Genomic DNA, 18,247 nt, shown 5'->3' on the forward strand with positions numbered 1-18,247 from the left:
CCAGGATTCAGTTGCCAAGTACTCAATTTATACTCTATATTTTTCTTCAAATATACTTACCTAGTAATACACTAGAAAGTACCATTAAGACCTTTTTTAGACAATATGCTTTAGGAAGCTCTATCATGATATTTAAAGATATTATAATAATGATAGGTTCACACACCCATGCAATTTGTATACACTATATAATTTATGCAATCATCAAAATGAACTTTTTTCAAGAGACATAACTTAATTTAGCTTACTTTTTTACTGATGTACATTACAACTTATGACAAGGAATACAATAATTAACAATTAGCAATATTGTTGTGTGATTAAATATGCCAACTAAGGGCATAACATCATACTCTTTTAGGTTGTAGTCTAACGAAATAATATATATAGAAGAATACAAAAGTTTAGTACAAAAATATATGTAATTGTATTGTTTTGCATAAACAAAAGGGAATTTCGCCCCGGGGTCCATAATATGTTTGGACCAGCCCTGGACGGTACAAGCCCGACGCCCACCCCAATCCGGTCGTGAAAAGCGATGCCCTGTTGTTTTTATGGCGGGCGGGACCGGTGTCTGAATGACATAGGGTCAAGTCATGTAGGGTTCCTCTTGGAGTTATAATGTTGTCTTGGCATAGGCGTTCCTGCTTAAGTTATGACCTCGAAAAGCTCTTCTAATTAACTAAGACAACATCCCACTTTCCTCTCAGTGTTCTGTACCTAAATACTCTTGTACCCGTGTTAGTTATGCTCCTGCCATCAGATTGTTTCGCCGGGCAGTTCCTTGCGAATAATGTATTTCTGCTGCTGTGTGTATCACATTAACAGCTTGGATGATGTTGTTGCTCCTAGTTCAATAGTGTTTAAAAGATTACACCATTGCAGATTGTTATGAAAAGCCAAATCCTTGCCGGTGGCTGTGGATTGGGATCTTTCAAGAACGGATTAATGGGCGGCGGCCATATTGTTAAGGCTGAGGAGGCGAAGGCCTTGCAGGTAAATCTTTTGAGCGGTAGTTTAAATTCTGTTATGTTCATATTCATTGTGTAGTAACGCAGTTTGAAGATATTATGTGTGTAAGCATTTGCTGAGATGTATCATAGAGATTTTAGGCTTAGAAAATCCACATTTATGCATAATCATTATCATTCTTGCTGCATTATACTAGAAATGTGCGCCACCTGACCAATTTTATGGTATACAACTATCCACACACATGAAGGCCAAGCATGCATCCCTTCATTTTGTTGGTTGCATCAAAAAATTTGGCATTGCATTTATCAGTTGTCACAGTGAAAAAATCCAACATAAGCTCATGTACTTCTATGAAGCGTGACATGATACCTTTTCTCAGAATCTATGTTGTATCCACACATTTGTTGCGTTCTGAGTTAATGTGCCATTCCGTTTGAACTTGCATCCATTGGTTTTCTAGTGACATGTAGTGTTGTCATTAGTCATTTTCTTCAGAGGGAATCAACTAAACTGTAGTTAATTTTTAGTTGGTTGTGCATGTTTTCCCTAATAGTGTTTGTACTGACTCATCTGCAGCTAAGATGCTTAACCAGGTCCTGGTAACAAAACAAACTGGTCCACAAGGGATGCTTGTGAGCAAGGTTTGTTTTTGCTAATCTTATCCCATCTTCAGCATCTTCATTTCCTTATTGTTGTGATTGGCTTGTTGTTCTTATTTGCTGTTGGTATATGCTTCTGCTGTTCAGTTTCAGTTGCGTTTAACATATTTCGTGAGTCTTCACTAAGCAAGTTGTGGCTTCCACGGGCTTGATACCCACCTTAGTGGTTTCTATCAATGTTTAGAGCTATGCTGTATACACCGATAAGGCACTTCCGGGATACTTATGTTCATATGAAATAAGATACAATAATAAAATATAGTTGAATGGGCCATGTCACTGTACCCAGTACGTTGTTGGTGCCGCGCAATGACAATAGGACTTCCCCTTGTTAATCTACAACATTTTTTCAGTTATTTTAATAGTACAATAGTGCATATGAATTTCAACTTTTCAGGTAAACGATATTTGAATAATACTGCCGTCATTTAGTTCTTATTTTTAACTATTGATAATTTTTTCTATTCTGTTTGCCAGGTCTACTTATGTGAGAAAATGTCGCTTGTTAATGAGATGTACTTTGCGATCACCCTTGATAGGAAGAGTTGTACTCCAGTATGTCATTGATCACTGGCGAGCTTGTTCATTTTGTCATTTTCCATTACCAGCATATGTTCCACTCTGAATAAATCAGTGTGGTCTATATTGTTTTTATAAGATTTAATGGTATTACAAACCTTTCTCATGTATAAGTGCCGAAGGAAACAGTTGTTAGTGTTGTTGATTGTTTTTATTCCAGACTTGTTTAGGTTGTCGACCCATGATAATTTATAAGATTGTGTGCATGAATATGCATACATGAAAACAAGGATCATAGTAGTGTTTCTCTTTGCCCCTATATAGCAAGTTTCCCCAATTATTTAATTTAAATGATCAATTTATTATTATTCAGTTTGAAGATCTTTAGTCGTCTCATAACGGGCTTTCACATTAGTATCTCACTGTATTAAGTTGCGCAAATTTTGTATGCATCATTAGACAAATTTCTTGTACAAATTTTCTAGGCCACGCATCGAAATTTTCTTTCTACTTTTGTATTTGTTCTGATATAGATTTTCTAGGCCACGCATCGAAATTTCCTTTCTACTTTCTACATTTGGGGTGATGCGACCTAGTCCTTGAGCGTTGTTAGATGTTTTGGCCGCTTTACTTTTTGTAAACCCTATAATGTATCTCAGTCAAACTTTTAGCTGCTTAATGTACATTCTCCCCTGTTTCAATTGTAAAGATTCATGCTGTGAGATTTTTTTCTAATGCTGATTGCTAATGTTCATATTAATTTTTTAGGTTATTATAATTTGCCGCAAAGGCGGAGCAAACATTGCACATCTGGCAGACATTTATCCGAAAGTGGTAATTAAGGTCATCTATTTCTTCCACTTGATTTTGGATTAGTGCATACCTTTCTTGATCTGATAATTTGCTTACGCATTTAAATTCAATTCTTTGTATTACCAGCTTCCTGTTAACCTGTCCAAGGGAATCACCGATGAGGATGCAGCTAAAGTTGTTGATGGTTTATCACTAAAGAAAGCAGACGTGAAATCGTCTATAGAATAGATCAAGAAGTTATGTAAACTTTTCTGGAAGACCGACTGCACAATGTTAGAGGTGCTACAATGTGAAGTGATTCTAATTTATGATGTTTCATATCTTTGGCAATCTTATGATTGATTTGGGTTTCTTATGTGAGTAGATAAATCCTCTTGCCGAGACAGCTGATAAAAAGCTAGTTGCTGCTGATTCAAAGTTGAGTTTCGATGATAACGCCGCATTTAGGCTGAAAGAAATATTTGCACTGCGTGATACAACACAGGAGGACCCCAGAGAGGTATTTCATGTGTTGCTTTTTCCATCAATGCCTTTTTTATGTTCAGTTTGTCTCTGTTAAACTGTTCTCTACTTTATTTTGTAATCGCTAACCCTTCGTTTGAAGGAAGACTTGCCTCTACAGATTATATTATCCTAAAAAATATAAGAGCAATATCAACTGATGAGATGTTTATCTTTACCAACTTTACAGGTGGCTGCTGCTAAAGCAGATTTGAAGTGCATTGGGCTTGATGGAGAGATTGGTTGCATGGTGAATGGTGCAGGATTGGCAATGGCTACGATGGACATCATTAAGCTGCATGGTGGTACACCTGCCAATTTTCTTGATGTTGGTGGGAGTGCATCCGAGGGACAGGTATGCATAGTGGGATTTTTTTTTGTTTGTAATTATCATCCCGGGTGAAATGTATAAATTCTATCAACAGCCAAAAGAGGTTGCAAAAACTAATGATTAATGACTTAAAATCCGTGTGAAGAACTTTGTTTGCACATATTGTTTTCAACAAATGCGCAAGTTCATTTTTTGTAAAACTTTTATTCAGGTTGTGGAAGCATTTAAGATACTGACTTCAGATGATGGAGTGAAGGCAATTCTAGTGAACATTTTTGGAGGTATCGTGCAGTGCGACGAGATAGCAAGGGGAATAGTGAATGCAGCTAAACAGGTATCTATCAAGTTCTGATTGAATGAATACACCATATTGTTGTAGCTCGTTTTCAGTAAAAAAAAAGATCACCTATCCAGTGTTTGTTTATTTCTGCGGGGAACTTTTTCTTGAGCTTGGGCACAGTGTATTTGTCATCCCATTTCAGAAACTAACTCCTGACGTACAAGTGACTAGCTTATCTTTGATTGTTGCATCGTAATATACTTTTCCTGTAGCAAATTCTTACACTTGTACTCCTATTATCAGGTTGATCTTAAGGTCCCTGTTGTTGTTCGGCTAGAAGGCACCAATGCAGACCAAGGGAAAAGGATTCTTAAGGTATTGGTGATCATCTTTGTGCATGCGTGATAGCAGAGTCATGCTTCTTCATGTTTGAGATTTGAGCAGTTATGGTGCTCTTATTGCATGAAAGTGGAATGACATTGATGACCGCAGAAGATCTTGATGATGCTGCGGAGAAGGCTGTAAAAGCATCGGTGAAATGATGAATGGTTGTACCATATCATCAGTGAAAGTTGTGTTTACACTAGAGTAGGATTGACCTGTTTTGCCCGAATCACTCACTAGCTAGAGTACATGTTGACACTTAATTTGCCTAGTCAATTACTGCAGCTTGCATTTTAACTAGGTGGCCTAAGATGTTAAAATCATGCAACCCGAAATTTCTGGTTTTATTTTTGATATTGCACGTTGTCTTGGGTATTCTAATGCGGAAGCTGAGGTTGTAAAGACCGAATTATTGTATCTGAAAATGAAATGGTGATGACTCACACAGAATTTGCATGTGTTGTGCTTGGAATGATTTTGTGTTTCACTATTCAAGAAACACCTCAACATGTGGAGTTTATTTGAATTTCATTAAGAGTCCCAGAGAAGTATTTAATTTCTTTTTGAATTTTCAACCCCACCTGTATTTTCATATGTTTTGTGTTGGGACAGCCCAAAAGCTTACTAGTACTACATGGGAGATTTACCCAGATTAGCCACTAACTGCAAAGCGTAAGTGCAAGTCGTATATATAAATGTCTCAAGAAGGGTTGAATTAGCCACTAGCTTTACAGGACCAACTTCACTCCAGCTATTTTCTCTTGGTCTCTTGCTATACTGCCGATCAAACCAACGGCTTTTGATCCAGATAAATGTTGAATTTCTGCTGCAGTATTGTCCATGACACCCGCAGCGGTCTCATGCGTCGTGCCATCGATGACCCGTATGTTGTCCAACCGCAACAACCCATGGATGTGGTTTCTTCCTGCCGGCTACGGGTAGCATATCGTAGGCCCGTCTGTGTATAGAACCTTTTTTTTGGGCTTTGCGGGGAGTCTAGGTACCACCTTGCTACACTGTACCGACCGGAAGAAACAACTTCGTCCCAATTTGTCGAGCGAGCTACAGTTTTATAGGATGTCATCGTCACACCATCCCCAGTTGAACAGACTAGCAACAAGATCCATCACATCACCCACCAACGAGCATAGCATGATATGAAGCTTTATTACTCGATGTGGCCTTGCCCAAGCCATGGCGTCGAACAACCGAAAACCTAAGCTACTAAGGGCATTCCCCCTAAAATGTACATATGCTATTTGTCTGCAAACTGGCTTGGACCTGTTTTTATTTGCGAGTCCGCAACACTCAAAATAATTGTAGATAAAAAATCTATAAATAAAATGCAGATATCGCTAGTACAACAATAGTTCAAATATAAATATAAATATTACATCTGAGAGAACCGAACCGGATTTTTAACAAGTTTTGAAATGATAATGCTCAAATTTTGTCCGGACAACCGGTACCGGTAGTGTCTTGGGGCATCTCCAACGTCGACCCTCAAACCACGCGCAACCGTACCGTGTGGATGCGGGGTCAGCGTTGAAGATGCCTTTACCCCCTTCATACTCTAAAAGAAAGCGTGTACGTGTAAGTTTTGTCCGTAGTCAAATGGTGTAAGTTTGATTGATTAGAAAATTATCAACACAGATAATATAGAGATGCATAATAAATATTTTATTGCATTTAATTTAATGATACCATTTTGATATTGTAGTTGTTGATAGTATATTTTTTATGAACTTGATTAATTTTTTGCATCATTAGACTTGAATCAAAATAAAATTTACAAATCTTCTTTTCAAGCATGGAGGCATGCAACCCTGGTAATTTTTCCATACTGATCCTGCAACGTTCTTGCATCACAAAGCCGAGCTAAACTTATTATTCCTTCCGCGTACGTGGCGCAACTATTCATCTGCGGAGTAGTTTATTTCCGGAGGAGTGATCGCGTTTCAGCTGCTCTGCGAGGCAGTAGGCCACGGACTTGTATGGTGATCATCACTGATTCATGGGGTTGACGCCCACCGCGGTCAGCATGCATGCAGACTCGGACACGTACAGCCACTCTCGCCGTGCATGCGCGTCCCCGGCCGTCGCACCCATCCTAGGGGGTGCGCCGTGCAGGTGACAGGCTCCAGTTGTCGCTCTTGGTCTTGGATGGCCGCGTTCACGCCGTCCAGGAACTCCTCCATCGACTTCCTTTTCCGTGGCGCCCTTGTGTTAGGCAATAAGCCACGGTGAGCGCGGCCAGCGTGCATGTGCGCGCGAGCTGGTCGAGCCCGTGGCGGCCGTGCGTGTGTGTGCGTGTGCGTGTGCGGTTGTTGGCGAGCCGCGCGGGGTGCTAGTGGCCGATCTGTTGGGCTCGCCGTGTGCCACGCGCGTCGTGGGCGTGCGGATCGAGCGCGCGTGAGAGTAGGAGCGCCGTGCGGTCCCTGGCCAGGGAGAAGATATGCACTGTCTGGCAGTAGTTGAGCATTCGCTCGCTCCTTCATGTCGCGCCCCGGCATCCCATCGCCGGCGGCCTCCACCTAGCTTGTGCATGGACGTGATGATGCCGCCCTCTCGTACATGCATGCATATTGCCCCTTCAGATCCGTCCGGCATCTTGTCCGGCAGGAAGTAGTTCCACCCCACACGCCATGGCGATCGGGTGGATGTGGAGGTGCGGGTTCTTGAGCGGGAACTAGTTCCACGCCATGGCAACAAGACCATGTAAGTACTAGAGTAGTTTTTTCGTTGGATCAACATGCTACGTACGTGGCCATTCAACAGTAGCGTACGGCCTTTGAAAAGCATCTCTTCCGAGAGGGGACTCCCGTACGTACATGGAGTGGGAACATCAATTCAATTTGGACCAAGACTGATAAGTGAGCCGACAAATTAAGACCTCAAGTGCCATTCCAGTCTGGGAGATTATTTGCAAGCTGTATACTCCGAGCAAAATTTAAATAAAATATTCTTTCTTTTGGCGACTCAGCTATTTTGCGTGTGGAATCATATACACCAGGCCTCAGTCTTCTTATTAGGAACAAACACATCAAGTTTGATTCTCGCCCAGTGTCCGATTTGCCAGTCAGGTCCGGGTAAAACCAGCGCAGGCCGGGTTCGTATAAACTGAATATGGATGATGATACTTATTTTTATAGATGCATGATGCACCCAGTTTGTTATTATCTTTTGAATGTACTACTCGATGTAACTTTGCCACAAGTTGAATAAAGTGCCAAGTGGCTTTCCCTTTCTTTTAAGGTACATTTTTGCAACAGGTTCTATACCAACAAGTAAAGCTCAACACAGGGGTGAGTTACAACAGCTAAAAAGTCACTATTCACTTCTCCCCAGGATTAATTCAATACACACGCACACAACAGGGGGTGTCACACACTCCCAAAAAAGGAAAGGAAGGTCTCTTAGATCTACATATAAAGTGCTCGAGCTTCATAACATCATATCAAGTGGCATCAGGCGGCTCGGCAACTCTCGTGGTCATCCAAGCTCTTCGCCTTGGCTACTCGAGGGATTTGTAAAGGACATCTCCCAACAATTAATGTTGCTCGTAGGAAGAGGACCCCTGTCATAACAAACATCACGATGATTAAATACTACTAGAAAAAACACAGTTGGAAGTCGACAGTCATACAGGCAAAATAAAAGCAACTGTAACCAGCCTCCTCCGGTTCTAGTATTTCTCGTTGCTAGTAGGTCTGAGTCTGACTATCTCTTCATTCAGTAGTTGAAGCTTAACCAATCAAGTCCTCCTGCCTACTACAACATACATGGGCATTCTACTCCTAAGTCATTATAGATTGAAGAGTTTGTTCATCATGACAACTTAATCTATAGTCCAAAGCACATATTTATTATATTATGACATCCTAAACAACCATACAGCCATAATAAAGCAATTGCGACTGAGCAAATCCTTAATTAAGAGTGCATTCTGGCAGCTCAAACACATATGTGCATTCTACTCCTATGCCACTACAGATCAAATGCAACTGCAATCGTACTGGATCTAGTCGAAAACATGGACCTAGAATATGCATGATTATCACAAGATTTTCTCAATAGCCATACAACCAACATAAAGCAACTAAGACAATCCTTGCAGCGCATTCTGGTAAGTGAAATATGAGTGCGCGTTCTACACTTGTACTCTTAAGTTACTACAGAAAATGAAGGAAGCTTAAAATCCGGGTCAGACTCCTAGCTTTTATTTACAGACCTATTCTTGGCATTTTAACAGTACAACAAAGAATAAATAAACCTTTGAGAAAAAATCATTTCAATCTGTAATGGCATAAGATGATTAGCACAAAAATTTCCAAACATTGAAATACCCTATCAAAGATTATCTCGAGACACAAGCAATCAGTTATAATACACGCACATGAATGAGTATCATGGCAACGCAATTGCAATCTGCAGTCCAAAGCACATATCTATAATTATGGCTAGCACAAGATTTTCTCACAGTTGAAGCATTTAAGGATAATCCTGACACAAGCAATTGGCTATAATGCACATATAGGAAGATGGACCTATGATGATGGGTGTGGAACTGTGGATGCATTTCTTACCAGGCACGAGAATTGCAGCTGTTATTACGGTTATCACCCATGACAAATACATGGCCTTCAGGGAGCGCTGCAGGAAGATGTACTGTTTTAGTACCAGATGGATCCGGGCATAGATCGAGAAAGGATGGGATGGGAGAGGGAGGGAGAGATCATCCACCATCCGAGATCCGTCATTTCGAAAGAATAATAGGGTACACTCAGCAAGTCAACAACACGGAGCAGCCATGCCACTTTGGTTCCCCCTCTTGCAGTAGTAGTATGGTCATTTGTTTGTGTAGTGACCCATAGAAGTTTGGGTATAAAAGTATCTCAGGACCTGACAATAGCAACTCCTCAATGTTGTTTGAAAGAGATGCAACAAACCATGGCTTCCATCGTGTACGATCCACCATGGAGTTGTAATGTTCATTTCTGTGCAACACCATTAACAATGTTGGCGTCCGGATCAGCTTCGTAGGAGTGCCCGCCTAGCAAAAGCCTCAAGAGGACTCCCCTCATCCTACGTTAAGCGTGCAGGCTTGGCTACTGTCACATGGAAGAGGACCCCTCGGTGGACTGCTTAGCTCGCTACGCCGACATGTTCAACGAGCCGCTACCCCCTGCTAGTATATATGCTCTCACAACTGTTTGGCCTTGAGCCATTCCCGGTCATGGTGCGGGCTGTGCTGGTACACTAGACCATCTTTGTTGGTTGACTGTACGTGTGGGCCTTCTCAATGGAATGTTCAAACCATAATGTGCTTGTGTGGAATGTTCGTGGCCTTAATAACCCGATCCGTGTCGCTGTCATCAGATCGGTGGTGGATGAAGCTAACGCATCCGTGGTCTGTTTCGTCGAACCCAAGCCGGGAACAGTGGGTCAATTCTCTATCTCCAGGATTCTTGGGAATAAATATGACACGCTTTTGTAGCGTTGCCGGCTAACAACACGGCTGGAGGCATTGTGGTGGCGCGGCAATCTGCCTGCTTGGTCACGGTGGGTGCTATGCTACTAGGGTGGATGTTTTCTCGGTTACAGTGGAGCTTGGAATGCTGGACGCCCCGGCTTGGCACCTGACGACGGTGGTCTATGGCCCTACCGCAGATCAACTGAAAGTGCCATTCCTTCAGGAACTTGATGTGGGAGCGCTGGCTACACTGTCAACTCAAGAAGAAAATTCTAGGCTTGGCCTCTCTTCAGAGAACCACTGCTAGACAGCAATCCGAATGCTCTGGCTTAAAAAAGGGGATGCAAACATGGCGTTTTTCCAATCGTTTGCCAGTGCAAGAAGACGCATAAACCACATCTTCAGACTGAGCTGTGAGGGCGTGGAGGCTAGCTAATACTCAGCAAGCTATGGACGCAATTGCTGCAGGTCACTTGGAAGAGCTAATTGGAGCTCCAAAACACAGAGTGCACTGTCTAAATTTCGGTGAGCTTTGCCTCAATGAGGCCTTCATCACTCTTCTCCCCAAAAAGCAAGGAGCTGTGGATATCCGTGACTTTCGTCCTATAAGCTTAGTACACAGCATTGGCAAGATCACCTCTAAGATCATGGCTACACAGGTTGCGCCTCTTATTCTCACAATGGTGCATTCCAATCAAAGCGCTTTCATTGCAGGGCGTTGGATCGTGGATAACTTCCTTATGGTACAGCAATCCATTCGAATGTTGCATCGTCGTCAGGTGCCTGCTACTATGATGAAATTGGACATTCCCAGGGCCTTCAACTCTGTTGACTGGGCTTCCCTTTTGAGCCTGTTGAAGCATCGGGGTTTTGGTCCGAGGTGGATCGCCAAGCTGGCTCTTCTCCTCTCTTCTGCTAGCGATTGGATCCTCCTCAATGGTAGGCGGTCGCCCCGGAAACAAATTCTGGCATGCGCGTGGATTGCGCCAAGGGGACCCTTTATCGCCGTTGCCTTTTGTGGTTGTCATGGACGCGCTGACTGCTACTCCCTCTGTTCCAAAATAGATGACTCAACTTTATACTAACTTTAGTACAAAGTTAGTACAAAGTTGGGTCATCTATTTTGAAACGGAGGGAGTATATTCAGAAGGCAGAAGAAGGCAACTTGTTTCAACCATTGGCACGGTGGGGAATCAGACACCGCTTCTCGGTGTATGCGGGCGATGACATACTATTGATCAAGCCTGATGTTAAGGAAGCTAAAGCTGTGGTGGAGTTGCTGAAATTGTTGGGTACTGCAACTGGTCTAACCTGCACTATGGCAAAAAGCTCAACCTCTCTGATCCGTTGCTCTGAAGAAAGCATTACTGCAGTGTTCAATCTCCTAGCTAGCTAGTTAACTGGAAGATGGTTTGTACACCAAAAGAATATGGTGGCCTACTTAACCAAGCCCTTGTGTTAAAGTGGCGCTGGATTGGAAAAGTTGCCCAAGGGAAACCGTGGGAGGGACTTGATCTAGAGCTCCCTGTGGGTGCTCAGGGGATCTTTGCTGCTGCTCTACGGCGCTCTCTTGGGAATGGCACTAAGCTGCGCTTCTGGACTGACTGACTGACAGATGGATCAACGACAGCAGTTTAGAGCAGCTTGCCCCTTCCCTGTTTCAGCGGCCAAGCGGCGACTTGTTGCTGATGCCCTGCCTAATGCAGCATGGATCCTCGCTCCCGTCACGCCCACAAGGTGTTCGGCGGTAGGTCCGAACTTGAGCACGAACAACAACAAACATGCCGGGGTTGCACTTCCAGGGCGGGTTAATACGCTAGCTGCGGCCCCAACACCCAAGGAGTTCTTGCTGGGCGGGCCATCCACTAGAGCCGTCTGTTGCCACCAAGTTCAGCACCACAGCACCTGCCAAGTGTTGGACAGAATGGTGCCACGCCAATGCCAAAGTGCAGCCATCTGTATGTTTTCGCCCAGGACAGGAAGCAACTCCGAGTGCATCCTCATGATGGGGCGGTTATGCTTGATGGCAGATGACAAGGCACCCATTAATGTTGGAGGTTTGTCCCTTTTCATGGAGCCGTGTGTAGTGGCTGTTGGTGAGGTGGAGAAAATGCCCTCCAAGGATGCGGTGTGGGACGAGGAGCTTGCTCATGATGTGCTCACCGCATGGGTGGCTTATCACTAACTATTCCTAGAGGCTAGAGCAGATTATGGATAATCACCAGGAGTTTGAGTGCGCAAGGGTCAAGCCCACATGCTTGTATCATGGAGAAAGTCCATCTAGCTAGCTAGGTTGGTCTTCCCTTGATCAAGTACCATCAACACAAAACAGACGGCTACTACTGCTCTCAGGGGAGATGCTACATGACACTCGTATTGCTACCCTTTTCATGCCATGGGATCCCGGTGTGTGGATTATTTTTGCCCAAGTACCAGAGCTTAGTGCAGCAGGAATAGATGGTATTGATGACTGGTCTTCATGGCTGAGATGCACATCTTAGCAGGAACTTGGGGATAATCTTCACAACACAAAATTCTTCTATCAGGGAGTTGGCATGTCTTGTCAGCTGGTCCTTATGGCATGGTGGTCGTCAAATTAGAGCAGGGCCAGCGAGCAAATTGTAGTCGCCACCTTCACATGTTCTTTTGCCAGCCGGTTCTGGCTTTTTTTGGCTAGTTTTGTTATTGGCCGTTTGGCTCTTTGTGAGCTTTTCTTTACTTTCGTTGGAGACTTTAAGACCTTGTTGAACCTATTTGCTTATTTATAAAGTTGGCCGTATGCATCGTTCTGATGCAGAGGCCGGGGAGTCCCCCCTTTTTGAAAAAAAAAACTTCACATGTTGGGTCACATAATAATGGGGCCGATTAGAACCTTTGATGTGGTGCTGGACTGCACTAGCTTATGTCAAACATAGGTGAAGATGAACATGTATGTCACTGAAGCTGGCCACTTAACTATTCTTCTGTGTCAACAGCTGAACATTATGGAGCTGATACCTTGGACACACTTGTTGCTGTCAATTTCTCTTGCACCGATTCAGGAATTCTTTTGGCTCCTCACAGTAATAGGGCACTAACCAGCGATGCATATGAGGATGATTCAGTTCAAGCCTTGGAAAAGAAGTGTGAGCAGAGGGAGTACAAAATTTCATGTGTTCGATCTCTAGCAATACTGACCGTAAACACACGATGGTGCAACTATTTTCAGAAAATATATATTCGGTTCAACATATTCTTAATTTCCCAATGCAGAAGGTAACACATTCAGCTGCTACCCTTTGGACGCTGAATATACCCTTATTTCCATGGGATCCAGGAAAGTTGTTGCGGTTCTTGCAGCTTATTTCAATTGAGAATCAATTATTAAGCTTTGAAGCATTTAAAGGAAGTGTCGCACCTATCAGCTCATTCTTCAGTTGCCATGGTTATTCAGCTTATTATTTGCTCCTGGGCAGCATACTTGCTTGAATCCGATAGAAGGTACAACTGTTGCAAATGTACTGGAGCAAGCCCTTGAGCTTTTGATTAATCGTTTCCAGGTTGTTCAGGTGATCGCATCAATGGACGGGCACATTACGGCATCTATTGTACTGCAGTTGCCTACCGAGCGTGTTTCCCGTCAAATCTCACTGTGGAGAAGAGAAGGGTTTAATCCTGGAGACAAGGACCAACCAGTGCGATACGTGTGTCCAAATTTCTGTTCGTTGATCTGTTCGGAGAGCTATCTTCAGTACAAGCAATGGGATCCCGGCATCAAGTGGGTTAGTCCTGAAGGCTTGAGAATGTTGTTGGCCAAAGTAAGGGATGATAGTTGTCGGCCTTCCACAAGTGTCAGGATTTCTGTCCATCGACCATTTTGGCAAACAAGCTTCAGTACATGACTTGGGATCCTGGTGTACACAGGTGTCAGGATTCCTGTCCATTGACCATTTTGGCAAACAAGCTTCAGTACATGACTTGGGATCCTGGTCTCCACAATTGTCAGGATTTCTGTCCATTGACCCGGCATCAAGTGGGTTAGTCTTGAAGGCTTGATAATGTTGTTGGCGTTATCCTCTTCCTCACGTGCTGACAATCTCCACAAGCGGCGTTATCCTCTTCCTCACGCGCCGACGATCTTCAGCAGCAACGGGGTGTGACATTTCGGTGAGGCCGGACGAGTTCCGCTGGAGACAGTCACCAGATGGCATCTTCTCTGCAAGCTCGGCATATAAGCTTTTCTTCCTCGGCCGTGAATTCTTGCCTTGTGCCGCCGAGCTTTGGTCATCGTGGGCTCCGCTTGAAGTAAAAGTGTCCGTGTGGCTTGTGCTGCATAATAGGCTGTGGACTGCTGATCGTCTTGCAAGAAGACAGTTGGAGCATCCGAAGTGCTGCGTCCTATGCTGTCAAGAGGAGGAGGAGGACATTTTAACCATCGGCTGTTGGGTTGCTCGTTCGCGAGGGAAGTCTGGTATCATTTTCTCCTGCGGTGGCGATTGCATAGGTTCACCCCTAATTCGACATCAACCATTCTAGACAGTTGGGCAGTGAAAGAAGTTTAACACCCTAGCTTGCTTCGTCATGCGCTACATCTGGTTCGAGCGCAATGGTAGGGTTTTCGACAAGGTTGCAGCTATGCCTTGTGTTGTTATTCAGCGAATTTCTGATGAGTTCAATCTGTGGGTGACAGCTAGATCAGGTGTGTCCATAGGAAGAATGAGTTAAGCTGTTTTTTTTTTGGAATGTGCCGTGGAGTGCTCTTTCCTATGTGGCACTTGTGATATATATGTAACATTCTCTTCTATCTTAATAGAAAAGGCACACAATGCTCTTGCGTGTTCTTGAAATATACGTTTGGCCTTTGCTGAAGCAGCATATGTCAATCAGCAGGGTGAAAAAATGACAGTGACTAGTATGCATCTGGAGATATGTGTGGTCTTTGTTTAAGCAGCATGTGTCAGTCTGTAGGATGAATGAGTGACAGTAGTAAGGTGGGTGGAAGCAAGACAACTCAGCGGGATGAGTAAATGGAAGAATGAACAAATGATAACCCACTCGGAGCCAGCTAAAAGACCATAGTTGATCCTAGTTATTACCTTTCGAGGACAGGGGGGATGATACCAGGAACGCAATCATCAGCAAATGTTTCTACAAAAATGGCAGCAAGGGTAAGGTTTGTTCATAACTTATTGAATTGAGAATTTTCAGATGTAGTGGTGTACACAACTGCGAATTTTCAGATGTAGTGGTGTACACTACGTCTCCAGAACACATGAGCAAATTGGACATATGATTAATTATCAGCGGGTAGTTCAAAAAATATCAGCTAGAGTAACATTTCTTCAGAAGTTATTGAATTGGGGGATTTTCAGCTGTGATGGTGTGCACTAAATCTGCCAGCACACATAAACGAATTAGACCTGATCTATATACGACTTATAGATCCACTTCTCAAAAGGGATGTGAAGATCTTTATGTCTTTTTCGATAATTAATTAGAACTTTATTGAAAGAATGGGGTTCTCTATGGAAGGGGGGGCACCCTCTCTTCGTTTTTGAGAAAGATATGCTTAACTAGTTACATGTGCTGAAGATTGAAGTGTTTTGTTAACTCTTCACTGGTTCTAGAGAATGTACTACATAAAAGATTCCTTGTTTAGATAGGGAAATGATACAAATTGTATTTAAGATAATGGTAAATATACGGGAAGAAATTACATAGAAGGAAGGTTTTTAGCATATCGCCAATGGAAAAAACTGTAGGCTATCAATTTAGATGAAGCAGGTAAAAAGGAAATGAAACATACGACAGTGGCAAGCTCTGTTATAGTTTGAGAATTGAGGCTGGCATCAATGAGCTCCTCCTCGAGTGTCCGGCGAGTGACCCCATACAGGCCCGACCACTTGAGTGCATCTCCTCGACGTTGTCGAACACGGGCGGGACTCGAATTCATCGTAGAGAATTTACTACTCGGCTATTTGTCCCAGCCGAGAAAGTAATCACCAATCAGATCAGATGAACATGAGATCTCAAAATGCCACTGGAATCACGTTTTAAGTTTTTAACTGAACTTGTAAAGCTGCAGTGTTTGGTATAGAACAGAAGGTCCTAATGAAGATGTAGTATAACAGTAGAAAATAAGAAGAAGGGAGTGGACCTGGACTAAGCTGTCCATCCTGAGCAGCGGGAAGGCATAGCGTTTAAGCGGCCGGAGCGAGTTGGCGAGGACGCGGCGCAGCCAGGAGCTCCCCGGCGGCGGCGGGCGGAGCGTCTTGAAGACAAAGCGGGCGCCGTCCCAAATCCCGACCCAGTCCTCGTCGTCGTCCCGGCCGGTATTGGTGGCGAGGCCGAGGAGGTCGGTGAAGCGGCGCACGTGGAGGTTGCGCGGGTGGACGATGGAGCCGCCGGCCTGGAATTCTTCACCGGCGAGATGACGGTGGCCAGGCGGCCGCCGAACCGGCCACGATGCTCGAAGACGCGGAGCTGCGGCCCGGGTTGGAGGACGATGAGGAGGTGTGGTTGGTGAGGAAGAAGGCCGCGGAGGCGCCCGAGATGCCGCTGCCCACGACGCAGATGTCGCCGGCTGCGGCGGCGGGCTCGGGGGAGGAGAAAGAGCGGCGACATCGCTAAAGTAAGTCAACGGGTGGTGGTGGGTGATTCGCCGCGCCGGAGGGGAGCCGGTCGGCGGTCGCCGCCGTTCACTCTCTCGGAGTACCTCTTTTCTTCTCCGTGTGCACTTAGTACACCTTTTTTTTCCCCTTCTGATAACACTGTAAAAAAACAATTTGAGAAAAATTCAGGTTGGGTATGAACCATGATACATTGTACTATTGATTTCTTTTACAAGGCATTGTATTTTTTGGGTGGAAAAGGGAGCTTTATATATATCAAGTAATAGGATTGCAATTTGTAGCCAGTAAGGTAATGAGAGCATCTGGGGCGACGTGCAACTACAACTCGGTTCGATGCTCCGCTCTCGACAAAAAGGCTAGTCAATCTGCAGCCCTATTCTGCACACAGACAATACACATAAGAATATGCTCCCTATCTTCTAACAACTCCTTAATCTCCTCTATCATATGGCCCATGTATAATCTGTTAAGTCCCGCTTCATTCAGCACCTACAACTACAGCGCAATCAGTCTGAACAATGAACATCAAAGAGGTATATGCATCAATACCGCTTTAACTCCTTCTCTGACCCCCACTAGTTCAGCTTCAAATGCATCTATACAATGGGGAATATACCAACATCCAGATAGTAAATGCCCACCATTGTTATCCCTTACTACCATGGCTACTTCAGCACCATCGTCACATGTTCCAAAGGATCCATCTGCGGAAACCGCTACCCAGCCCGCCGGTGGTGGCGGCCATGGCGTTTGCTCCTTCACCCGATAAATGTGCGGTTTTCTGATCATGGCGCCCTCTTATAGTGCAGGACCCTTTCCCTTCACCAAGTCCCTCCCATCCTTCAACTTAATCTGCTCCAAAGATGACATGTAACTGAGCAGAAACTTACGTGTTGCCTCAACAGGAGCCAGGGCTTTATCATGCAGAGTGTCGTTCCTTATCTGTCAATTTCTCCATATGATCATGAGGACCCTTGTCCGTTCTTCCTCCCTGAGAGTAACAAGCAGGTCGAACAACCACTCAACTCCAGTGTTCAAAATTGTCTCCGCCACTGGGACCTTCCAAACCTCACCCATGGCATCCCACACAGCCCTCGCCGCCGGACACACAACAATGGCATGAAAACTGTCCTCGGTAGTGCACCCACATCGTTGGCACTGGTTAACAATCTCCAAGTGCCTATGCTTCTTAACTTGGCGTGTAGGTAAACCTTCCCGTAACAATTTCCATGCACAATTTTTCACCTTTGCGGCATCATTGATCTTTCAAAACATGCGCCATATAGGCCGCTCCCCATCAGGCCTTGTGCTTGTGGCAGCACCATCTTGTTCTTGGATGCACTTCTGCTTCGGTACACCCCCTTTAAACATAAGGACGGCTCAGATTAGCCGATACCTCTTCATAAGTAAGGGCATGATAGTCATATTTTATAAACTGTTCACCTATGTGCTGATTTTTTTTAAAAAAACACGTATACGCTGTACATGAACGACGTGCACACCCTGCCGCGCTGGGCTGGCCCGTTCAGCCTTTTTTTTTATGAAACCGCAAAAAATCACGCGTGCTGCAGGATTCAAACCTAGGTCGTACAGGAATTAGCACAGCCGTACTAACCAACTGGGCAACTAGACGTCAAGTGTTATGTATATTTTTTAAGACTTCAAATAGACATTGGCAAAGCGCAAAATTTTCTGTTTGCT

General features: G+C 44.2%; 1 protein-coding gene and 1 pseudogene across 1 annotated transcript; one reads left to right on the top strand and one right to left on the bottom strand.

The window, feature by feature from the left end:
- The first annotated feature begins 239 nt into the window (after window positions 1–239).
- Window positions 240–4,898, top strand: LOC123179427 (succinate--CoA ligase [ADP-forming] subunit beta, mitochondrial-like; annotated as a pseudogene).
- Window positions 4,899–7,679: 2,781 nt separating this feature from the next.
- On the bottom strand, window positions 7,680–17,291 carry LOC123161600 (uncharacterized). Its single transcript, XM_044579423.1, has 6 exons — window positions 17,261–17,291; window positions 17,096–17,142; window positions 16,971–17,035; window positions 16,072–16,684; window positions 15,721–15,888; window positions 7,680–8,039 (listed from the first exon to the last, which is right to left on the bottom strand). The coding sequence occupies exons 1-6, from the start codon at window positions 17,289–17,291 to the stop codon at window positions 8,013–8,015; spliced, it is 951 nt and encodes a 316-aa protein (XP_044435358.1). The 3' UTR covers window positions 7,680–8,012.
- Between the last annotated feature and the right edge of the window lie 956 nt (window positions 17,292–18,247).

This window comes from Triticum aestivum, chromosome 1D (genome assembly GCF_018294505.1).
Source record: "Triticum aestivum cultivar Chinese Spring chromosome 1D, IWGSC CS RefSeq v2.1, whole genome shotgun sequence".
Classification (NCBI taxonomy): domain Eukaryota; kingdom Viridiplantae; phylum Streptophyta; class Magnoliopsida; order Poales; family Poaceae; genus Triticum; species Triticum aestivum.

Bases quoted from the DNA above. Each gene is read 5' to 3' on its own strand.
- LOC123161600 (XM_044579423.1), bottom strand. From the start codon at position 17,291: ATGGCCGCCACCACCGGCGGGCTGGGTAGCG. The intron at 15,889-16,071 runs GTCCACTCCCTT...TGGGACAAATAG, and splicing joins GGATGGACAGCTTAGTCCAG to CCGAGTAGTAAATTCTCTAC. The intron at 8,040-15,720 runs GTATGTTTCATT...TTGTTATGACAG, and splicing joins TAACAGAGCTTGCCACTGTC to GGGTCCTCTTCCTACGAGCA.